At 47.1% G+C, this 25,485-nt stretch overlaps 1 protein-coding gene across 1 annotated transcript in view; it reads left to right on the top strand.

Annotated features, from left to right (window-relative positions):
- LOC119181814 (uncharacterized) overlaps nucleotides 1-25,485 on the top strand; it is a 163,817-nt gene that overhangs the window by 41,787 nt on the left and 96,545 nt on the right. Inside the window, exons 2-4 of the mRNA XM_075876035.1 lie at nucleotides 1,620-1,895; nucleotides 4,861-5,133; nucleotides 23,747-24,013. Coding sequence (XP_075732150.1) covers nucleotides 1,620-1,895; nucleotides 4,861-5,133; nucleotides 23,747-24,013 — 816 coding nt within the window. The remainder of the gene's footprint in view (nucleotides 1-1,619; nucleotides 1,896-4,860; nucleotides 5,134-23,746; nucleotides 24,014-25,485) is intronic.

Below are 25,485 nucleotides of genomic sequence, written 5' to 3' on the forward strand. Positions count from 1 at the left end.
TAGAGGAGGAGAGAAAAGGTCACTGACTGGGCCGACGCGTAACAGTTTCACGATCACAAACGATGAAACAGGCCGGTGTCTTTGAGAAAATGCAACAGTGCTTTCGTTGCCCTTGGAAAATTTGATGGGCAGTGCCATGGTCCCAATACTCTCTCGACAGTGCAATCACTTCTGTCCAGTTGATTTAAAACACTGCGCAGGTGAAGCCTCTCGTGTATGTCGGGCAGTAACATAAGATGTGTTCAATAGTCTCATCGATGGCGCAGTCGTTGCACTCCGCGCTGTCGGCCATCCCTATCTTAAATGAGTAGGCATTGGTGAAGGCTACGCCCAGACGCAGACGGCACTACACTGTACCTTCCTCCCTAGAAAGACCAGAGGGCAGCCGCAGTCGTAGAGATGACAGGCTTTCCGTTGATGTTTGTGAGAGGATGAATCCAGTCAATTGCTTTCTTGCTTCCAACAAAGGCACACGTTTACTATTCACATCAGAATGGACCCGGACCTGTTAACGATCGCTTATTGGTACCTTAATAACTTTTAGTTGTAGGTTATTACGCGAGGGTCAGTTACGAGCCAAGTGGTCATGAACGACGAAAACATTGTGATACGCTGCAGAAAGAGGCACTCGTCAGAAGATGCGCTGGCTGCTATCGCGTCATCTTTGTCTCAGTCTGCGAACGTACACTAACGGAACCCAACACAGCATGGTCAGCGATAGGGCCAGTCTATGGTACATAACGTTCTCCCGAGCCGGACTCACCCGGACTCACACTCACTCAATGGTTTTCTTCAGGCCGGACTCACTCGGTGCCATGAGAACGTTTTGTGAATATGGGGCCCAGTTTTATTATCACGAAAGTTTCTTCGTACATGCCGGCAAGCTTCACGCATCGTCTTCGGAAACTTTATTAAATGACAAACTAATAGAAAAGCGCAGGATCGAAGCATTATTTATAGTTATCGATTGCAGTGCTCTATTTGTAAGATTGAGAGAGAGAGAGAAAGAGAGAGAGAGAATTGTTTTAATGGGGAGCTGGAGAGGTTTGCCTGGTTCTTCACCTGACAGGCTACTCCAGGTGCCGGGTGATTACGATGATATATACAATGATAAGCACACAACACATACAGTTACATGCACGCATAATAGCCACATAACGCATACAGTCACTCGCACGCACTGCACTATTTACAACGTTTAGTTCAAGCCTGTGGCCCGTAAGAATGTCAGTATAGCGCTTTTATGGAGTCTAACCCACTGGAGCTGTTCTGCCATGGGCCTAGAGAATATTTTTAAACTCCAAGTTTACGTGCTGTTGTATTTTTTAAGGCCATTTTTAGGGACTGTCTCTCTGATGCGTATATGGTGCACTCACAGGTGACATGACTGATGTCTTCAACGACGTTACATTGTGCACAAAATGCCGAGTCGGACAGTCCAGTTTCGTTCCTGAAGTAATTCGTATATGCAACGTGTAATCGCATGCGGTGTAAACAATATTGAGGGAAATGAATCAAAGTGAACGAGAGGAAACAATTTGCCACCGGTGGGGATCGAAACCACTGACATTTCACTCTCTCATTGGTGCTCATCATGTTACTATTCTATTCTCACGCAGCATTGGGCGGTGGTTGCCCCAATGGCCGACTGACGTTCGAGCTCGTCACCGGATACGTGTACAGCGCTCCGTCGGACACGATCGAGCTGAAACCCGGCACGCTGCAGCTGACCGACTGTCTGGACCACTGTCGCCGCAACGCGTCGTGCCAGTCGGTGAACTTCGAGACTGGCCTGTGCGTGCTCTTCACCTCGAGCGCCACCGAGCGGCCGGCGTCGTTGGCCGTCTCGCAGTTTCCCGTGTTCACTCTCTACGCGCAGAAGATATGCCTGTTCGGTGAGTTCCGAGGCAGCGGCAATAGTTTCAATGAGTGCACCTCGACAGCTCTGTGATCACGTGTCGCACTATTGGCGCTGACCGATTTTAAACTGTAGAAGTTGTAGCAGTAACGGTAGAAGTAGCAGCAGTGGTATATGTGGTCGGAACAGTAGCATACCATGTATTAAGTCACAGGCGTGTGCATTCGTTTTTCCCCAATGTTATCGAAAACTGGAATGCGCTACCTGCACATATTGCTGAGTGCACGGATGCAAGGGCTTTTGAATATTTGCTTGACAACTATATGTTACCTAAAAATCGTTGGATGAAGTGTTGATGTATTGCTTTCCTTTTGTGATGCCAATGTTGATGATTTTTTTCTTTTTTTTGTTATTGTTGACAGTTGACATTACTTGAGTGTTTTTATATATCAATTATTACTTTTATGTACTCCCTTCCTGTAATGACCCACAAATTTGGGTTAACAGTATGTTCAAATAAATAAATAAATAAATAAATAAATAAATAAATAAATCGGTGCTGGAAGGTCTTCAATCGGAGAGACTCCCCCCCCCCCCCTTTACTATAGGCGCACGCCTATGGTAACAGTACTGGGGAATAGTAGTAGTAGTAGTAGTAGTAGTAGTAGTAGTAGTAGTAGTAGTAGTAGTAGTAGTAGTAGTAGTAGTAGTAGTAGTAGTAGTAGTAGTAGAGGCATGGAGTGGAATGGCCGTCCCTTCAAGTCATGAAGGGGGGGGGGGGGGGCGTTCGCAATGTCTTCCCCATACATCGACTTAAAAGCAAGAGGTAAAGCTGCGATAAACCTGCCACCCCCCCCCTCCCCCTCGTAGCAGAACCTGCACACGCTTATGCTCATAGCCCATGCTTACTTCCGTATGTGGCTGTCCCTGCGCCTCTCTCTTTTCCTGCTCCTCTCTCTATCTCTATAGCTTTAATTCCTCCCTATCCTTTTTTAATCCCCCCTTACTCCCATCCCTTGCGCAGAACTGTGGAGGTGCCCTCCATTAAGAGATAAGCATGCACGGAACGGCGCTAATTTCTTCCTGTTTCCCTTTGAAAAGTAGCTTATAGAAGGAGCTCACTTCAACTCGCTTAACGTTTATTAGTAGTCAGTGCAGCCACCGTGTTGGCGATCGCGAAAAGTGAACGTATACGGGTCGCTAAGAGCTCTAAAAAAGAAAAAGAAAAAGTTTGAGATGGGGGGTCTCTTTTCTCGGCTTAACAACAGGCCATATCGCGATTGATTAGTATAGCGGCAACAAGTCGTTTCACAAGAATGCGCTCGCAAATGAAGTTAGGCTTAGACGCAAGCTCTCCTCAACCTCGGAAAGTGAGCCCGCGGAGACCCCCTGCGTGGAGATGCCTCCTCTTTTCATCCCAGCCTCCTCTTTTCATCCCAGCGTGTACAGAAAAGTTACCCGACCATGGCACGCTAACCCCGCGGCAACAAGGCTTTTTTTTTTTATTATTCAGTTTCATCATCGGCGGTAGACGCTCCAATCCGTGAGACCTTCTCATATGCAGGGTCTTTCGTCATCATTTCGCCTGAAGGCTCGCGCCAGAAAGGCGGCCGCTCATCGTCTTCGTGATTGCAGGTGTGAATGGCTTTTGTAGAGGAACTCTGAGGCTTTTATATCGAAGGCGTCAGCTTACTATAGACCTTTGTAGTTTTTTTTTCCCGGCCGGTGAAAGAACCTCGGTTATTAAGGCAAGTTGGGGTACTTGCATGAAGGCTGCTGGGAGGTTTGTAAGAGTCGTGTGGTCTGGAGAGCCGGGTTAGTGGATCGTTTCGAAACTGTTACGAGGCAGTCTCCTTTTTTCTTTTCTTGAGGAGTGGGGAAGGGGTACGTTCAACCTTTCCGAAATCAATCTTCACAAGAAGTTCACTGTCCTCTCATGAAGCAGTGCAGCCTGTAAAAGCAGGAAGCGTCCGCCTTCGTTATATAAGGACATGCAACGAAAAAAACAATGTTCGCGAGCTCTAAGTTAGGCAAACTTTTAGTGTATCTCGGGCATTGTCGCTATACCGGACAGTGGACTGTACAAATTTAGTTGGGGTATAGCGTTCCTAAGAGGATGAGAGCTACGGTCGGTCCGCAATTGATGCGACCAGTTAAAGTGGAGGAAGTCTTAATGAACAGAGAAAGAAATCAGACATAATAATGAGGTGTTTATGACCATGTTAAGAGCTGCTAAACCATTTCGGGTAAGCAATACCTGCATGGATGTGGTTAATTGACCAATGTCGAATAAGCTTATGCGGGTTTTACGTAACTCCTCTACCAATAGCACTTATGTTTTCTACAAATAGCCGAACAAACGTGCGTGGGTGTTTTCATGGGCGTGGCGTTCGGTGCACCCGTCCTTGGACAAGATATACAAGCAGACTACTTCGGTACATCGCAGGCGTTCCTGCGTATGGTGTGTACGGCAAACAAAAAGTAAGACAGTGTGACGTATGTGGCAGGCCTGTAGCCAGAAAAGGCGCCCTAGAGGCCCATGTCCCCCCCCCCCCCCGAAATATGGATGAAGGGGATGTTTTTGCAAGGACAAGTAGTAAAAATAGGTGTTTTTCGAGGCCTTTCACGAATGTCCTCCATCGCCCCCCCCCCCCCCCCCCGAAAATTATTCGTGACTACTGGCCTTGATATCTTGAACGCACCAATTACACCTTATTTATTAAGTTTCCACCCTTAAACGCGTAGTTGGTAGCATTTGTTCCTAATACCGTACACGTCAACAGGATCCTGTCTATGTGGCAAGTGACCCTCTTGTACCCTCTTGAGAACGCCCGTACCTAGCGTTCTTCCAGCAGCACGCTTGTACAGTTCAGTGTAACTCACAGTACCCATAGCTTACTTGAAGGTACTTGAAATGCCTGAAGTGGCTTGCCCACTTCATTTACCTCTTCTATAAGTGTGTAGAATAGTATCTTATCGTCTGCGCAATCACGTTTGTGCAGGAAAACGTCGCTGCAATCGCGACTGGGCCTTCGAGCGCGTCACGGGCTACGCCTTGCGCGACTTGGCGAGAAAGCGTCTCCACGCCGTGGCTCGAGAGGAGTGCATGGATCTGTGCCTGGACGAGACCGAGTTCCAGTGCCGCTCGGCCAACTTCGACCCGTCGTCCGGAGAGTGCGCCATCAGCGACATGGACCGTCACTCGGTGGTCGGGGATCGGTACTTCGTGCCCGCGGCAGAGACCAGCGAGTACTTGGAAAGCAACTGCGTCGACGGTCAGTCTCGTTCTCACTTTCTGCTTACTCACGCCTTGGGCGTGTAGATTCATTTTCTCCTCGCCTAGTGCGAGGGTGATGAATCTGATATCGCAATCCGGTTTTAAGCTCCCTGTCATTGTCTTTATATAACCTTCGATGCCTCATACAACGCGAAAATTGACGGTCGGCGTCAGCAAAAGTGATGGAAAAAATCGTTACCTCACTATATCATGTTATGATGACGTCATACATTGCGAAGCTTTGTGATGTCATCATGACGTAACATGGCTTGACGTCGGGTAATTACGCCATCACATTATATCGACACTTGGTCGAAAGTGGGCCACCTAGCGGATCACCGAGGGCAGTTTGAAGAGCCTGTGAAGTCGTGGCTTTGCCATCCCGAAGTGCGAGTGGCCCACTTCGGTCTGATTTATCAGATCTCGTTGGGCCAAATAAAGTTTATCATACCATACCGCGGCAGTGAAAATCCAAAATATTGATGGGAGCCTACAGATGGAAACAACGTAGAGGGATAATCATGAGATGAACAGGTGAAGTGCCTCAGACTGGCTGAACGACGTTTCGATAGGAGGACCCATCTCTTTCAAAGGCGATAGGTCCTCCGGTCGAAACATCGGCCAGCCAGACTGAAGCATTTCACCTGTTCCTGTTATGATTATCCCAATACCGCGGCAGTGTAAGGCCAGGTGGGGTGCCAAAAACTTTTAATGACTCTGGTCCTGGAAGCAGTACAAGACCATGTTAGGCACAGAAATCTTTATGAGGAGGAAGGGGAAAAGAAAAAGTACATCGACTAAGAAAAAGAAAATGACTTTCGCCTTCGAGTAGCTCTTTCTCGTTAAAGTGAATACAAGGCTGAGAGACACATGTTCTTCAGTATCATCTTGTATCCCCATGATCATTGAAAATTGCTAACTGTCGACTGCGATCGGCGACAATTTGGGAGGGCGGCGGAATCTATAGCAAGTCAATGAAGGCAGGAGAGTGCCTTCAACTGTGAGCGCCGAGTAGGTAGAGGAAGGTGTCCCTTCTGGCAACAATATAGGGTGGAGCGGTCTATGCATGTTACTGTGTGTAGCAGTCATCCTTCCAAAGGCCGAACGGGGACCGCGAGATGGAAATCTACTTTTATAGAACTGCCATTTTTTATGGAAGCAACGTCTTTTTTGTCATTTTTTACCGACTCTCTCAAACGGGGCACGATGTGCCATAATTTCTGACCGAAAATACTGGTTGATGTCGAAGGCAGCTATGTCTCAGAACAGGTCATCTCACTGATCCTCGGTACTTCGGCTGCCATACTTACTCGCATACAACCGCAGTTGTTAGCACTAGACGATGTCGCTATTGGTTGTGGGCTAGCGTTCAGCATGCAATTGCTGTAATATTAGCTGCCGTCCCGGTGGAGCAGTGGTCTTGGTGTTCGGCTGCTAATCCGCAGGTCGCGAGCTCGATCCCGGATGCGGCGGTCGCATTTCAATTGGAGGCGAAAAATGCTAGAAGACCATGTACTGTGCAATGTCAGCGCCCGTTGAAAAACACCGGATGGTCGAAATTTCAGAGCCCTCTGGTACGGCGTCTCTCATAAGCATATTGCCGCGAGGAGTCGCCGTAGCGCCAGACGCTACGGCGACTGTATCTCGGATGGTGAACACGCCTTGCGTTCCAGTGGGACATTCTGTTCCCCGACGGCCGTCGAACGCGCTGTTCGCCACCCGCTAAGCCGGCGCGTCTGTTTTTCCTTTAGTGGGCGCAAGTCCGCCAAATAAACGGATCTCCTTCTATTTCAACTAGCCTCCCGGTCTCCTGTTTTCGGGCTACCCTCACTCTTACGTGACAATATCGTTATGTGCCGCTCACCTAGAGGGTGCAGAAGAGGAGGACGCGTTGTCTTAAATACCGTGGTTTTGGGTCGTAATGTCCCAGACAGGAACTAGCCGCTTTCCTGCCTCCTTCTTCGTTTCCGGTGCTCATTATTTTATTAACTGGAATTTTTTTTTCTGAAGCAATGCACCAATTAACCCAACAACGAGTGTTATTAGAATACTATAATTATTCTACTTTGTCCTATAACATAGCAGTGGTAATGAAAGTGAAAATAGATGCAAGATCGATGAAGATTATTGCCTGGTGACAGCATGAGCCCCAAATCCTGCAATGTTATTTCGTTTCTGACGCTGTTTATAAATTTCCGAGCGGTACGTTGTTAGTGGGACGTATAAGAAAGGTCTCAGTGAAAACAGACGCTGGCTGTTGTTACCCGCTTGTTCGATCAAGTTGCTTTTGGTGTGTTCGCAACCGCGACGAGTTTGGGGAGCTGAGAATAGCAACGAAGTCACGTAAGCGTCTGTTAGGGTAGTGCAAGAACGGAAGTGGACCAGACGAGACGATGAGATAAGAAAGTGTCTGTCGCGGGCTGTTTGGGTCATTCAATTCACCATACGTGTACCTTGGTGGGTCATGCTATAGACTAACTGCCATGCATCCCCCAATGATCCAGCATTCAGTAAAAAAAAGAAGAAAAAAAACTTCTGGTAAGTATAGGATATTCCCAGGCACAGGGCGAATGAGAGAGAGGACAAACCCCTTTCGTCGGTTATTACTGCATCTATAGAGTTCAATGTCCACACAGAAAGCATGCGGATGCACCTATTCGTAATCATACGCAGTTGGTCTAGGATATGGGGCCAGTTATCTTCTTTATTCTAGACACCTTCATATCTATCGTCTTCCTTCAGACCCCCCCCCACCCTACCTCCAACTTTTTCACAACGTCCACACATGTACACTTTCGACTTCGGGGTGGTCTCCCAATTTGAGGACTCTGTTGACATTACGCCGGTGTATTGATAAGCGTCTCTGGAGATAATCCTTGGCCAGCAGCGTATCGAAACATTACAGAGATCATGAGACGGTGCCGATGAAGATGGCGCTATCTTTTCGATGTAGCACGGTGTGCACGACTGGAGTGTAATATAATAGACACGTTTAGCTTTGTCGGCGTCTCCTTAAAGAGCAATGACCCTCCGATCAGGAACACCGCACAAAACGTGGGATCTCCATCTAGCAAACGAAATCGCAAACACGCATAGACGTTATACATATAGCCTCGCGGCGGTGGATGTTCAAATGCAAGGAGGGAAGTAACATTCAGTTGCGCCCCCTGGACGCGCTGTCCCGATGAACACGTTAGCGTAAACGGTCTTTGCCAATGCACTAGCCGGGCACAACCCAGCGAAGCGTCCCCGGACTTCCGACTCAGCTACCGCAACTCTGTACACGTTCCACTGCCTATTACCGGACCGTATATGAGAATCCGTGGGGCACTCTGCGTAACACAGTGTTGCAAGTGTGGGTGCGATGTAAAGGCGTGATTATTTGGATTCCCACTGCGCACGGAAGGGGGCGCCACGAAAAGGCGTCGTACTGGTTTACCGTCGATGTTTACTGCTTCCGTCCACTGTTCATTGGCATTGTTGTTCTGCCGTGTTTGTTTGTTTGCTGGCTCGGTCCAACCTCCCTTGTGGGAACCTTCTTTGACGATGCGCTAAACACGCATGTTCTGTCTCGGGCGCTATTGGCCGGAACGCAGACGTCGTCACCGACCACCTACAGCGGCAAATCGCGTGAGCGAGAAGCGAACAAAGACCGGACGTGTGTGGTTCTCTGATCCGCTTCCAGATGTGGTCTATGCGGTCATGACCGCCTAGTTTTCCAAACCGCGAGACAGCATATCTCAGTCATAGGGCCAAATCCGCCTGTAAATCTCAACCTTCTCCCCCTCCTTCATTGCGCTGTATACAAAGAGCAGCGTCCTTCCGTTTACCTGCCTACTAATTAGGTTAGGTACATCGCCCGTGCATATGATGACGTTAGTGGTGGTTCACGTATGCGCATCATTTCGCGCGGGCGTTGATCCCAGCCCTGGCGTTCAGTTCGCACGCCGCACGCCAGATCGAACATCTCCGTTCAGTGACTCGTTCTGCAGAAGTACATTCCACTCGGACCGAAAATACAAACAAAAAGTGTCCCCTAAGTTCGCCGACATTGGTAAGTTAAGACGGCGCCAAACCGCGGCGGAAAACGCGAAGATAGACGTCGGAACTTCTACGATCTGGAACCCAAATCTCGCACGGAATTCGCCTACACTCCCTTTCCCTCCCCGTGTTTTCGTGCTGGTTTTATTGATTGTTGGCATCGCTTTCAGTTTCTCTCATTCCTTTTTTTTTCTTTTTGTTTTGCTTATTTCGTCGTTGTTTAAGCGCTCCTTTTTCGCGTTCGTTCATCTTTCGCTTCTTCAACCTTATCTGTCGAAGTCCATACATGGAGTCGCATTATAATGCGAAACCCTTAGACTCCTCATCGCACGTGAAAAAATTGGCTGTCGGCGTCAACTACGCATAATACGCGGTGTATACCTACCTCTGCGTTACCTTGCAGCACTGTGTACAATTTGCGTGTGACGAAACCTAACCGCTTCTCTTACGCTCTAACATGCACTGCGCGGAAATGCGCCAGTACCGCCCAATGGAGCCGTGGTGAAAACACATAATTTGGGAATTTAGCAGTGCCTGTTTACCGTACGGTAAGTGTTGAAACGCCATACCGTCGGGGTCGGCACGTAGCTTTTTGAGTCCTGCAAGATATATACTGACACGCCTTTATTACTGTCATTGCATTGCAGTATGAATTGAGCAACCCGCGCAACTATAGCGTTCTTAAAGACCTATGGTAAACCGCATTGAGAGCTGGTTTACGGGACCTGTAAGTACACAAATACCATATACTGTTTTGGCCAGCACGCGGCATTCTTCTTTTTTTTCTTTTTTTTTTGAACGTCTCGGCCGCATCAGTTGTTTGTTGCGCACGGGAACTTAATGAGACGGTCAAAGCGACTTGCAGGGTTCTTGGAAATGAAATATCAGCGTTTACAGATAACGATGGCGCGGTATTGCCGCACTTACCGAACAGCAAGCCAGCACCGCTAAAACGCTCTGTTCTTTTAGCTGCGAAGCGTTTCCCGCACGCATACACAACCGCAATAGCGACTCGAGCGAAATTCGCTTGATATGTTTTTTTTTCCTTTAAAAATGAATGACGCCGTCTCTCTCTCTCTCTCTCTCTCTCTACATATACTTGCGATTCCATTGGCGACTTGCGTCTAACGGCCAGATGGGATTATTCTGCACGACAAGGCGACGCTGCGACAGCAACAGCAGTATTAGAGGTCTGCCGCTATAGATGATGCCTATAAATATACAAATACCCGCCCCCTCAAAAGAAATAAATAAATAAAGAAAAAAAGAAAAAAAGAAAGAAAGAAAGAAAGAAAGAAGGAAAGAAAGAAAGAAAGAAAGAAAGAAAGAAAGAAAGAAAGAAAGAAAGAAAGAAAGAAAGAAAGAAAGAAAGAAAGAAAGAGGTGCACAGGCTTACCTATCCTCATAAGCTTCCGTGGACCCGTTGATGCAACATCGCGGGTTCCACGACCTGCCGCTTCCTTTCTGACTGCCTTTTTCTCTTCTTTCTCCTCCTTCGAAGACCCCGCAATGTTAGGCTACAGACGGGAATCGCGTAAAATATACGCGCGCGTATACACTCTGCCCGAAGACACGAGAAAGCGGCAGGGGGGAGAGTGGCGACAAATGTGGACGTTCGCTCTGTTCTTAGTTTTCGATGTTGGTGCAGCCTCGAGTTTGGGGGGTCAAACACTTATCGGGCATACGTGCGGGTGAAAGTTTCAAGATGGCCCTGTGTGTATAGAGCGTGCCCGGACATGGAGACGCAGCTGTCTCCCTGGCTGGCTTGGCTCGACTCGTTGGCTTGGTTTATTTATTTTTTGGCGTCACTTCAAAGAAGCCAGTTCAATAAACTTTCTCCCCGACCGTAACCCAACGAGGCAAGGTTGTAAAACGGACATCGACGGGGATTTTCTGGCGTCGCAATTTATTTTTGTATTCTCGCGGCGTTTTTTTTTTCTGATCCGAGCCGAACTTTCTCTTGATGCAAAAAAAAAAAATACAAGCACAAACAAATACGGCTCGCCATTTTCTTTATCTCCTCATCCGGGCCAGATTAAATACCAGCACGTTTCACTCCTAGCCGGCACCTTGGGACGTGTTGCGTGCGATTTCCAGCGCCGTTGGCTTTCTGAAAAGCGCGAAAAAAATATAGAAAAAACAAAAAAGGGAAACACGTCGTTCTTATCGATACTTCGGCACCCGTCCCTACGTGTTCCGGCGTAGGTAGATTCTACGTTTTCGTGTTTTGTTTCTTTAGCGAACTGCCGTTTGCTGTCTTTCCATCTGTCGGTTTAATCCTGTCTTCATAGGAAGTCAATAGCAGTCACCGTTTCCTGCTCGGAGGATTGCGGAGACAGATAACTTCAGTCTTCTCTACAGCTTACGCTGTTTTTCTATAAATTCTTCTTCACTTTGTTTCATTTTTCTTACCACTGAGAGAATAAACGATCTCTTTTATCTACTTCGTTCGCGTGTTTGCTCGGACCGGCGAATATATGCTTGGATATACGTTGTGTCATTCTTCTTCGTTTGCTCCTTCGCTATTTCGAGACCGAACTACCTTCGCTTTGCACTAGTTGAGCCTAAGGGAGAAGGAATAGCGGTCATCACACGTGATGTCACGCTCCGCTACACTACCATTGTAAGAAAAAATAAAATGAAAGCCGGTTGGCTGGCAGGCTGCTACGATAGCGGCAGCGGAAACACTGCTCGTATTTCTCTGCACTCTCACTGCGGCCCCCTGTCACGCACGACACGTAAGTTTCGCGATAAAAGCGGAGGAAAGTAAAGGGAGAACCGAAAACTGGTCGATGCGTTTCGCACCGTGTATAAATTTCGCTGTCAACATTTCTACACGCTATCTGTTCGCTCTCGTTGCGACTGCTATTTTTTTTTCTTTATTTTTTCTGCTACGCGCATCACGTGTGGGTCCTGTTTCGGCGCGGTTTGCGTTGAGGGTGAAACGCAGTTGAGAGACCGTTAAGCCACCGGGTGTTTCGTAATGAATTGAATTTATTTGGAACTGCAGTCTGCAGTCTTCGAAAAAAAAAGTTGATCGCGTTTCAAGAGACTTTTCACCCGCAGTCTCCCCCCATCATTGATGGAAATACAATAATTCGTTATGTGTGGCTTCCACTGTACAAGAGATATGAAAGTGCGATTCGAGCATCATTCCATGGAAAACATTCTGTCGGGTTTTTTTTTACCCTGAAGGAGGACGTGAACTTGATCCCTGCCGCGTCTGTCACATTCCAATAAGGCGAAACGCTTTAGAGGCCCGTTTATTGTTAGATGTCAGTGCATGACGGTCGAAATTCGCGGATCCCGGAAACGAAAAGCCTTACCGAATAACTGAACTAAGACACCGGATGTAGACCGGAAGTGAACTAAGGAACGAGCAGTAGAAACTGGAAACGACCGGGAAACCATGGAATCGTTTGCGTGCGCAGCAGCAGAATGGATTTGGCAATGTCTTATTGGTTCGTGTTTTGTTTGTTTACTCTTTCTTGCCCTGCAGTTTATGTCGGTCGTGAATCGCACATCACGACACAGCATACACCTTCACAGAAGAGGGGTGTCAAGAGACAAGAAGCACGTTGTCTTCAATGCTTGTATGTCATATTTGAATACATGTAGTTGTCTGTACAGAGACACGCCTTTTAGAAGTCGTGCAAATTTCCATAAACGGTTTCGCGAGCCCATGACCGGGCCACATATACGTGCGATAAGCGACGGGTCTGTGGTAGTTGAGGCCTTATAGTGCGTCGGCTGCAAATTGTCGGGCGAGACAATAAAAAAAAATCCGCCATATCCACGAAGTGAATGATGATGAGTGGGCGAAGCTCCGGAGGTAAACCTGGTAAACCATGAATCCTCTGTACATTTTGCCCACTCGATTTTATTACATCGCTCCCCCTAGCGTACGTCGCCGCACTAAATCAAACGATTGCCTTCAACCAATGACACGCGCCATATGTGACATTATTCCTATTTTATAAGATCTCGCGTCTTTCATCAACTACAAGTACCGCTTTCTAGTTTATAACATCTTGCATCTTTTCATCATCAGCTACAAGTACCACCATCTAGTAAACACTACAAGAACTAAACGAGAGGTGGCTGCATACAGGAGACGGTACCGCCATCTAGTGAACACTGCAAGAACTAAACTAGAGGTAACTACATACAGGGGACGCTACCGCCATCTAGTGAACACTGCAAGAACTAAACTAGAGGTAGCTACATACAGGCTACAGGGGACGCACAGCCCACGCTCTAAGGAGCTTCGCCCCTAAAAAGGGATATTCAATAAGCATCCAGCGCTTACGGGGGCGGCTGGAAGCGTGAGTGACGCATACAGGGCGATACGCCACGTCTAAGAAGACCGCGTTCGTACAGCTAAGCCGTTACGCCCGACGCCCTCCCAGCCAATTGCGGAACATCGCGGGTCGGCTCCGAGTGTTGGGCGGACGCCGCGGTTGCACGATGTGCGAGACCGCGGACGGCGTAATCAAGTGCAACGACTGCTATTACAGCAACAGGTGTAGCCGTGACGTGGAACGACTGCTATAGAAGGAGCGGAAGAATGGACAGCGAAGATACCAGATTCACTCGTCTGTATATAGTGTGCGCTCTTTCGTCCGTGAGGTCCTTCGTAAGAATCGCACGCGCACTGAAAGTAGGCATATTTGTCGTGCAATTAAGTTTCTGCGTAGCTTCGCATTTCGTGCAGAGGCGAACATGAGTAATGCAAATGAAAAGTCATTTTATTCGTCCTAATGCGTCAATATGCAAGCCGGAGTTCGGTGAGAGAGAGAGAGAGATAAATAAAGACGAAAGGCAGGGAGGTTAACCAAGCTTGGCTCGGTTGGCTACCCTACACTTGGGGTGGGGGAAAAGGAGAATAATAGAACGGAAAGAGATAGAAAAGAGGAGTAAGAAAGAGAAGGATGATTTTTTCTTTATTCTTTATTCATACATATCCCCGCTTTGCCAGAGGCGTTACAGCAGGGGGGTTACAAAGTTGAAAAAAATACATCTTCATTAACACTGCACACTTGCTTAGATGTCAAACAATTCCATTCGTTAATAGTTTTAACAAAAAATGAGTTTGAATACAGGTTCGTCCTGGCCCGGCACGGCTTTATTTTGTGTATGTGGTCTGTACGTTGAGATATGTAATCTGGTCTTTTTAAGTAAGTGTCGCTGTCTAGTCCCGTTTTTTTATGAAATATCTGGTATAAAAGCTTCAAACGCAATTTTTTGCGACGGGACGACAGTAACTCCCAGTTTAACTCCTTTTTCATTTCGGTACAACTCTGCTTTTGTCCGTACCGACCCAAAACAAACCTGGCTGCTCTGTTTTGTATTTTTTCTAATTTATTTATCAAACCTGTTTGTGTTGGGTCCCAAAGAGTACAGGCATACTCCAAGATTGGACGAATACAAGTGAGGTAGGCCGTGCTTCTAAGGTTAGGATCTGCACATCTCAAATTCCTTTGAATATAATTCAACGCTATCGCGGCTTTGGAAACCACATAATCCACATGTGCATTCCAGGAACAATCATGCGACAGCAATACACCCAAATATTTGTACGAGTATTTTTTATCTAATTTATTTCCTCCTAGACAAAAATTTGCATCAAATATTTTTTTCTTCTTTGTAAAACACACATGAACGCACTTATTTGTGTTTAACTTCATTTGCCACTTAAGGCACCATTGATGAATACGTGCAAGATCAGCCTGCAATTCAAGGACATCATGTTCTTTCTGAATTTTTCTGTAGACTACGCAATCATCAGCAAAGAGCCGTATACTTGAGCTTATATCTTTGTTAATGTCATTTATAAAAATTATGAATAGCAGAGGCCCCAATACAGATCCCTGGGGGACGCCCGAAGTGACCTCTAGAAATTCCGACTTAGTACCATTCAGGACAACACATTGGCGGCGTTGTGACAGGTAATTCTCTATCCAATTAAAAATTCTCTCATCTATATTAAATATTCGTAATTTTTCGAGGAGCAGAGGATGCGAAACAGTGTCGAAAGCTTTACTGAAATCTAAAAAGATGCAGTCTGTTTGCCCACCTAGATCAATTTCGGATACTAGATCGTTGTAGAACTCGAGAAGTTGGGTCGTACAGGAAAAGCCCTTACGAAAACCGTGTTGAGTCTTTGTTAACAAATCGTAATCTAATAAATGCTTCATTAGAGCCTTATATATTACATGTTCAATGATTTTACATGATATCGAGGTAAGCGAAATAGGTCTATAATTCGTGACATCTTTTTTAGGACCTCCTTTGTGGATCGGGACTACATTTGCCACTTTCCAGTCTTGTGGCAACTGGCCAGTGCTTAGTGATTTTTCAAAGATCAGGTAAAGGTAGAGCGAAATGGGGTTAACGCACTGTTTTAAAACTCTTGGAGAGACACCGTCAGGGCCGATAGCTTTACTGTCGTCGAGATTCTTGAGCAAGGCCTCAATACCGCTGACACTAATTACAAGAGGTTCCATGAGAGGAACACTGCTACTTGTCAAGGATGAGCTCAATGCAGATTTAGGAAGAAAAACGGATTGGAAGTAGTTATTTAGGCACGTGGCTTTATCCGTATCATTGGAAAGAGTGCGTCCATCGAAAATAAGTTCATTTATTCCAACCGGATCAGACCCACATCCCTTTAGATATTGCCAGAAAGGTTTAGGATTTGTACTCATATTTTCATTCAATCGTTTAAAAAAATGCTGCTTTGCATTTACTGATTCTTCTTTATATTCACGTGTTAGCTCCTGTAGCTTCTTATAATGAACTTTACCTTTCATTTTTTTGTATTTTTTGAATACCCGTCTTCGTTTCTTAATTAGTTTCAGGATACTGTAAGTCACCCACGGTTTTTTACGTTTCTTAAGCTTAGCCGAATCCATACTTGGTATGTACTGCTCTGAGAGTTCGAGTATCTTATTTTTAAATGTGTTCCACAAATACTCTACACTGTGTTCCTCTACCAAGCATTCAAATACAGGCAAATAATCAAGAAGCCTTGCGGAAATTGACGGATAGTCGCCTTTGTCAAAAAAAGAACAACTTTCTTCTGATACTCTTCGTGATTTTTTGAATTTTTGTTATAACGCCTGCTACTACAACCTGATGGTCACTAATGCCTGGAATGATATCAACGTTACTTACTAAATTAGGGGAGTTACAAAAGAGAAGATCAGGGGTATGCTTAAGTCTTGTGGGTTCTAAAACGTACTGTATCAACCCAAAAGTGTCAACAATGTTCTTCATTTCTAGGTTATTACGGCTGGCATGCAGCACCTCGCATGAGTGACTTCGCCATTTTAGATCGGGTAAATTAAAATCACCCGCTAATAATATCGTACGGTCAGACGCCTGTGAAACGATGTCACCTAATAATTGCAAAATACTGGAGTCCGCGGCGGGCGGTCGATAAAACGTCCCAGCTACAAAAGAAAAATTGTTACTGACTGTAACAGTACTCCAGACAGATTCGACAGCGTCATTACCGATATCAAGATTAGCGGATGAAAGGGACGAGTGAACTAACAAGAAAACACCACCCCCATGATTCAGCCTATCTTTACGGTAGGCAGTATAATTGTTAGGAAACACTTCATGATCAGAGATGGATGGGTTGAGCCAGGATTCTGTACCGAACACGACATCGGCCTTCACGGTATCAAGCAAGCCAGCGAATTCGTCTATTTTGTTTATTACACTTCGGCAATTCACTACTGCAATAATTAAATCACGATGAACGCAGATGGTACAATTTTCCTGTCATCGTTTAGACAAGGCAACGACTTCTTCCTTTTCATCATCCCAAGTAAATGCTCTGCCGTTTATAATCAGTTTATCGGCTTTTAGCTTAACCAGGTTTTTCTTATCCGCCCTTTTCGCTTTACCATATTCCCAAAGCTTCTTTCGTACAGTGCGCGTTTCGAATGAATAGTCCTGCTCAATGCTGTACTGTGTACCTTTCAAATTCTTGACTTTTTTAAGGACGACCTCTTTTTCCTTATCAGATGAAAAGTTCACAATAATTGGCCTTTTTTTCCGTTCATTAAAACGACCTACGCGATGTGCCCTTTGAACTGATGTCAGTTCGTATCCGAGTTGGGCAGTGCAGATGCCCTTAACGAGGGCCTCAGACTGTTCCCAAGTTTCATGCTGGTCATTATCGTCTATCCCGTAAAACACAAGGTTCATTCTACGGCTTCTGTTTTCGAGGTCGATATTTTTCTTTTGAAGAATTCGCATCTGATGAGTTAGATTCTTTATTACAGTGGCTTGCTCATGTACCAATTTCATGACGCTTTCTATATGGCCCTCGGTCATCTCTAGCTTGCTCTTTATTTCAGCTATGTTAGTATCACTGTTAGTTATCCTAGTATCAATATTCTCTAACTTACTCATAATAGTATCCTGCAACTTCTTCAAATAATCCATTTCACCTTTATCGAAAGGCCCAGGATTGAGCTCAATGTCTCCAGAAAGTAGTAGAAGAAGAGCAACATATAGCACTCGGTTCACAATAAAGCGAAAACGCTTCCCATTAACTCCAGTGCACACTCGCACCGTGGTGCTCGCGACACATGCCTTTGTGGGAGGAGCCGGCAACGCTAAAAGTGCTTTAGGAATTTCAAGCATACGAACAGCACTAACCTGCAAGAGCAGAAGTGTTTTGAGCTTCATGTCGGCAAGCGTGCCGGCTCCAATTCCCACGCAGCCAAGGTGTCGCGCAAATATATACGCCAGTTCTGGGTCACATGATGTTCCACACATGCAGCGACTGTCGCCGTCGTAATCGCTCACGCAAGCGGCCCAACAAGGATCGCAGCACTCCTCGTCCAGCGATGAAGATGCTCGAGCTGATGACGCTTTGCGTGATGTATCCGCAGATGGGATGGCAGAACACACGTGTACCGTATGCCCGCCGAACGGCTGATGCGCAGTTTCCGTCCAAAAGACCGCAAAAACCTGCAAGAGCAGAAGTGTTTTGAGCTTCATGTCGGCAAGCGTGCCGGCTCCAATTAGTCAGCTCGAGACTACACAGCACGGTCTCGCACAGCTATTTCACAAGCAGTCGTGAAGTCTGGTGGTCCTTAAAAAGTACAAGAGGGCTTTCGTGGCTTTGCGAGTATGGGAAGCCGTCGGCCAAGGTCCCTGGATCTTCTCTTCTGTAAGCGGCCGCGAATCCAGCTGACAGAGCTTGGCTTCCATAATACGTCTTTCGGTCTGGTATGCTGGGCAATGACATAGAATGTGCTCAAGCGTTTCCTTTTTTTTTACCTTTTTTTACCAAACTCCGGCGCGGAATGGCGAGCACTTCGGCATGCGACATCTGCGCCGGAGTTTGGTAAAATTTGTGACATCGTCAGGACGTCATTACGAAGTCGTACCACTTGGCGTTACGCGTGGCGCGCATCTCACGCCATGGACGCCTCGCCTGGTCATAGGTCACTCACGTGCGACACTACTAGAGACGCACTGCAAGGTCACGTGAGGTACAGAAGGCTTTCGGAGGCACTGGTAGAAGACCGCAATGGGTGGGAAAAGCCTTCGAGGTGAAAGGGGAAGGCTGTGCACTCAACTGAGAGGGAAATCGGAGGTAGTTTCTGTTAGTTTCTGGTAGTATTACACAACAGTTTCCGCCTTCCAGACTTTTTGGGCGCCCCGCCGCGGTGGTCTAGTGGCTAAGGAACTCGTCTGCTGACCCGCAGGTTGCGGGATCGAATCCCGGCTGCGGCGGCTGCATTTCTGGTGGACGCGAGGATGTCGTAGGCCCGTGCGCTCAGATTTGGGTGCGCGTTAAAGAACCCCAGGTGGCTGAAATTACCGGAGCCCTCCACTACGGCGTCTCTCATAGTCATATGGTGGTTTTGGGACGTTAAACTCCACATATCAAGACTTCTTGGGCAATTAAATAAGAGACTGTGTGATGTTTCAGCATGTCCTATCTATTTGTTGCACGTGTGCCTATTTGAAATCATTTGTAGATATTATTCTGACGTCCAATGAATATGTGGCTTGGAATCACATCAGACAACTGATGACTGCCTCCTCTGATACTTCATCTCAGAATCAACTAAGAGAAGGAGAGGGGGTGTTGCACGAGACTTTAAATACAATCGCGATGACTGTCGGCATGATAAAGTTGTTTCAATCTAGTCAAATTTGCATGTGCTATCGACTGCGGTAGATGATGCTTTCTGTCGAAATCCGCCGAATTGTAGAATTCGTCGTGCTGAGTTCACTATCCCTCATTCTTCCTCTCTGGCGTACGCCGAAGAAGATCCAGTGATTAATTTCGGGCCAGTTACCATGGAGACTAAATGGCAAAAGTACTGCACTCGAGGACGTGGGTTCGCTTCACGAGGCGGCAACATTCGGAGGAACCATGGCGAAATGCAAGGAGGAGGAGGAATAAATGAGGAAGGACAGGGAGGTTAGCCAGTTCTCAGAACGGCTGGCTACCCTGTACTGGGGAAGGGGGTAAGGGGGATAAAAGATGAGAGAAAAGAGACGTTGTAAAAAAAAGAGAGAGAAGGTCATCAGACGATCCACGACACTGTTTACAGTCACGAAATGCAAGAATGCCTATTGAGGCGAGCATTGACGAAATCTGCACGGACAAAACTAAACCACTTTTTTTTTTTCGCAATGCAACGGCGCGTGCTCTCTTCCCCTAGCGACAAAATCGCGAAGCGCGTCTGCGTTTCCATGGCCTCCGAGTTGCGGGCGCGTGGCGGGTCGACGCCGCGCGCCCGCCATCTCTGACGCCATGGCATCTCGAAGGCTTTCATTTTGCCAATACCTCAGTACCTGGCCCCACCATTACTCGGCGGAGGGAGACACGTGACAAATGCGGGGTTATTTATGCATTCGCGTAAGATGATTAGAAGGCGAATTTTTTGTGTTTTTTTGTCCGAAGGTATTGAAGGCTTTATGCACTGGACATGCCTCCGGTATCGGCCCTCCTGTGACCAAGTAGCGATGTCATGCGATGACTTCATCAGGTGACGCCAGATCAAATGACGTAATAAACTTTGGCAACGTGTGTCGTCACGATGACGTCGTGTGGTGACGCCATCACACGCGGTGATTCCTTGCAACACTCGTGTTGACGCCGCGGTCGTTCTCAGCAGGAAGCATTATCGCCACTTCTCGCTAAATCTCGAAGACGCCGATGGTCGATTTTCACGTTTGATGAGGCATTGAAAAGTTTCGCCTTAAAATGAAAAAAAAAACTTAAAGGCGGATTTTGGTGTCGCCACTACGCCGTCTCTGAAGGTTTCGTCACGTAAGACTCCGAATTTTAACTTCAGATCTTGCAAAATAAGGTATGGTCGCGCTCAGTATAACTTGCCGCGGACACAGGAGTGCATGGCCTCACTAGTTCAAACATTGCACACGGCTTCAGCCTCCCCTCCTTTCTTGATTTTAGTTTCAGTTTCATATAATTCAACTTACAATGATCGGTAAAAAAAAACAATAAATGTGTAAACGAGGGTCCCAAATCGGTGACAGCCTCCAAAAGGAACCCTCGGTTAAAAATACAATTCCTCAACTAATAAATAACATTTTCACATTTGAGGCCATTCTTAAGTTAGAGAGCAGAGTGGATAAGAAGAGAGCAGAGTGGATTAGGGAACAAACGGGGGTTAAGGATATCATAGCTGAAATAAAGAAGAGCAAATGGACATGGGCCGGGCATGTAGCGCGTAGACAGGATAACCGCTGGTCATTAAGGGTAACTAACTGGATTCCCAGAGAAGGGAAGCGGGTTAGGGGGAGACAGAAGGTTAGGTGGGCAGATGAGATTAAGAAGTTTGCGGGTATAAGTTGGCAGCACCAAGCACAGGACCGGGTTAACTGGCGGAACATGGGAGAGGCCTTTGTCCTGCAGTGGACGTAGTCAGGCTGATGATGATGATGATTAAGTTAGAGAACATTGATAAATTCTGAAAATAAAGACTAGTGGAAGCCATGCGCCGTCGTTAGAACTAGTGAGGCCTCGCGCTCCCAAGCCATATTCAAGCCATATTCAGCGCAACTGTACGCGTTACAATCGAGCAAATGCGGCAGGGAGCAACGTTTCGCGACGTCCTGATTGCAGGCCGTGTCACTCAAGCTGTCGTCGTCGTCGTAGCGGCACGCTGCGGCAACCCGTCGTAACGGGCTGGGTGTGTAGCTGGATTTAAGGGTGGACCGCCACAATGAGCGGGCGTATACGAATCGCGTGAGGTTGTGGGCGGTCTCGGTCGCGCACAGCCTGCAAAGAGTTTTAACCCGCACACGACACCCGTTAGACGTGCGACCCTGGTGGATGCTGCGCGTTGTAATGCTCTGAGGCTGGGGTAATGCCGCGGTATAGACGTGTGATTCGAACGTCGACCGCCCCAAGTTATACGCCGCGTTGTTTGCTACGCGCGTCGGAAGGAAGAGGAGAGGAAGCAAGTTTAAGCGGAAAGACAGGGAAGTTAGCCAGTTCTTAGACCGGCTGGCTACCATTTGCTGGGGAAAGGGGTGAGGGGAATGAAAGATGTTAAAAAGAAATGCTTCGAAGAGAGAGAGAAAGTACGAAACAAAAAATTGCGACAGAGGAAATGATTGATTTGTGGGGTTTAACGTCCCAAAACCACCATATGATTATGAGAGACGCCGTAGTGGAGGGCTCCGGAAATTTCGACCACCTGGGGTTCTTTAACGTGCACCCACATTCGAGCACACGGGCCTACAACTGCATTTCCGCCTGCGGTGGCTGCATTTCCGCCTCCATCGGAAATGCAGCCACCGCAGCCGGGAATCGAACCCACGACCTGCGGGTCAGCAGCCGAGTACCTTAGCCACTAGACCACCGCGGCGGGGCTGCGACAGAGGAAAGGCAACATCAAAGGGTATAAGACACTAAAGTCTGTCTCTGAGGCCAGTTGTCCGCAAAACGCGCAGCAAAGCTTTCATAGCCTTCTGGGAGATTGTCACAAACGGCTGCAGGGTCACGCGACCACCTTGCACGGATTGTACGAACGGAAATTAAACCTTTGTTGTTGTTGTTGTTGTTGTTGTTGTTGTTGTTGTTGTTGTTGTTGTTGTTGTTGTTGTTGGTTATCTCCGCGTTTGTTATAGTCTAGTTGTCTAGTTATATCAGGGCATGGTATCGGGATGTTCGTATTGGGGTCAGCTGACTCGGCGTTGATCAACATTAATTGCCTCCGTGAGACTCGAGAGCCTAGGCCTGCTCATCAGGGGAGCACCCACCCCTTCCAATTCATTCTTATGCCTCGCCCTTGAGCTGCGTTGTGATTGAGAGAGTCTCAGTAGAATAAGAGGGTCGGGAAGAGAAAGGGTAGCTACGATGAAACTGGGTTGCCGTCTAGCGGAGAAACCTCAGGACGCCATGTTACAGAGGCATACTTGGGTCCCCCTTCTTCGGCTTGTCGGAAATAACGACAAATGCCTAGTTTTTCAAAACCTTGAGAAGACCAGACTGAAAGCAGCGACACGGACAGAACGGCGCTACAACTCGACGTACAAAGCCCAGAAAAAAACTATTGAAATGAAGCCCTCACACATACAGTGTTTTTTTTTTCTAAGCAATACAGATGTTTTCATTAAAAAAAGAAAAAGAAACTATAAAAGGTAGGCACTTGTCGTCTTCGCAGCCAGTTTCCAGGCCGAGGTGGACAGATTTTGCCACTAATGAGATCACTTATGAATAATTTAATTGACCGAAATAATTGAATCAACTTTTCAAATAATTTTTGGGGTGGCTGTATATACGGCAAAGTTGCTCTACGTCGCAAATCACGGCGAGCTTATAGTTTTGAAAAAAAAAAATGAAGATAACACGCGGTGGTTCAAAGAAATCCATCGTCGAATTTTCAGACCGCGGTGTCGAAGAAAGCGAAACTTCACGCACCGAGTGCTGCGAAACCAGCCAAGTGCGTCGAAACTAACGCTCTATAGGTCATGCACATGACCTATAGAGTTGCCGGCCGATTTCGCACGTAGTTGCAATTTTTGAGATGCGCATCTCATGTTTCAACTTTCATCGTGCATTTCTTGTCAGCGTGGTAATCTCTCTCTCTCTCTCTCTCTCTCTCTCTCTCTCTCTCTCTCTCTCTCTCTCTCTCTCTCTCTCTCTCTATCTATCTATCTATCTATCTATATATCTATATATCTATCTATCTACCTATCTCTCTCTCTTTCTCTCTGTGTCTGTATCTATCTATCTATCTATCTATCTATCTATCTATCTATCTGTTTTCTCTCTGTTCATCTATCTATCTATCTATCTTTCTATCTATCTATCTATCTATCTATCTATCTATCTATCTATCTATCTATCTGTGTGTGTGTGTGTGTGTGTGAGTGTTTGTTTGTGTGAGTGAGTGTGTATGTGTGTGTGTGTGTGTGTGTGTGTGTGTGTGTGTGTGTGTGTGTGTGTGTGTGTGTGTGTGTGTGTGTGTGTGTGTGTGTGTGTGTGTGTGTGTGTGTGTGTGTGTGTGCACTCAATAATCGTGCTTCTCCACGTGCTTTCTCTTTCGCCCACACAGAGTCCGTGCGGCTGTGCGAGTTCCGCACGGTGAGCGGCAAGATCCTGAAGACGGTGGACGCCGTGTTCCAGAACGTGACCACCCTGGAGGACTGCCGGCGGCTGTGCCTCAGCGTGCCCTACCGGTGCCACTCGTTCGACCTGGGCGACCCGGACAACAGCGTGTGCCGCATCAGCCACCACGCGAGGGCGTCGCTGTCGCACATCGAGAACCCCTACCTCGAGATACCCGGCGCCGCCACCAACGAGCTCGCAGCATGCTACAACGGTCAGTGGAACGGCCGCCTCTAGCAGTGACCCCGCCGCGCGGGAATGCTATGAGCAACGCGTTCGGTCAACATCATATGTCGTAATCATCGCTCATCCCACCCGTAGTGATGTGCTTGTCTCCACCATATAGTCTACTTCGTGGCTGTCGTGTTGGACTGCGAACCCGGAGGTCGGGGGATATAATCGCAACTGCGGTGGCCGCACTTCGATGAAGGTGAAATGCTCGATGGCCGTGCTCTTAGATTTTAGGGCATGTTAAAGAATGTTAAATGGTCGAATGGCTGCATCATCGGCTAATTGATTCCCGGTAATACCGATATGTCCAGGCAGCCATTGATATATAATATCATGCCCTCGTGCTAGAGCTTCATGATGGCAATGTCTTATTTCTCGTACCAATCGTTCATGACTCCTCCTACGCGTGGCAGACTGCAAACTCTGAAGTTCTGCCTTCGAATCACAGAATACGACCCATTTTCCTGGACGCTCTTGGACGAGATATTGTAAAGCAGCCCTTATAGCAGCAAGCTCTGATGCCGTAGATGTATTCATATGCGACAACTTAAACTTGATTGTCATTGCTGCAGCATAAAGACCAAGTATCGTGCGGGTCGCAATATGTGTGCAGTCTGCGCGCTTTCACGTGTGCACAAATGATATAGCGTTCGATGGTCTTGCCTGAACTTCGTTCTATATCACCACTAGAACACTTCCTTTCGAGGCCATTCTTTTTCTTTCCTTAGCTTCTGTCCCCATAGCTGCGGTAACGGATGCAACCAGCAACGTGAGTGTAAGCTCTCTTAGCACGCGAGCGGGCATCGACTACTCACGTGGCATGACATCACGCCGGCCTCTGCATTTTCTCGACACTGGCTGCCAAGGTTTTAAGTGATCACCAACGGGACTTATATGATTTGTGGGGTTTAACGTCCCAAAACCACCATGTGATTATGAGAGACGCCGTAGTGGAGGGCTCCGGAAATTTTGACCACCTGGGGTTCTTTAACGTGCACCCAAATCTGAGCACACGGGCCAACAACATCAACGGGACTTATATGAGGAACGCTTGTAAACAAATACGTGGGTTATCCGAAATGATAACAAAAAAGCGAAGCGTCTGAGGTGTGTTCGTTTCTTTAGCTCCGTGTTCAAGTCCTGTAGCCCTGCATTTTTTTTTCATTTTTATTTCTGCGTTAGGGTGCTGAACGAGAGTTCACAAATCTTGGTTGCACCGCGTGACACGGAGATGGGCACTTTGTTTTTTGGGGGGGGAGTCCGGCTCAATCAGTGCCACTCGAACGTTTCATTCAGCATTAGCTGTCTCTGACGCCCGAAATCCACGAAGCGTTCGTGATTTACCGGACTAGATAACAATTTATGAGGATGGATACATTTTTACCAACGGCTTTCGATAGTTATAGTGAAACGTTTATTTTTCTCTGGACTACAAGTTGTTAAAAAGAATGCGTT

This window comes from Rhipicephalus microplus, chromosome 10, assembly GCF_043290135.1.
Source record: "Rhipicephalus microplus isolate Deutch F79 chromosome 10, USDA_Rmic, whole genome shotgun sequence".
In the NCBI taxonomy this organism is placed as follows: Eukaryota; Metazoa; Arthropoda; class Arachnida; order Ixodida; family Ixodidae; genus Rhipicephalus; species Rhipicephalus microplus.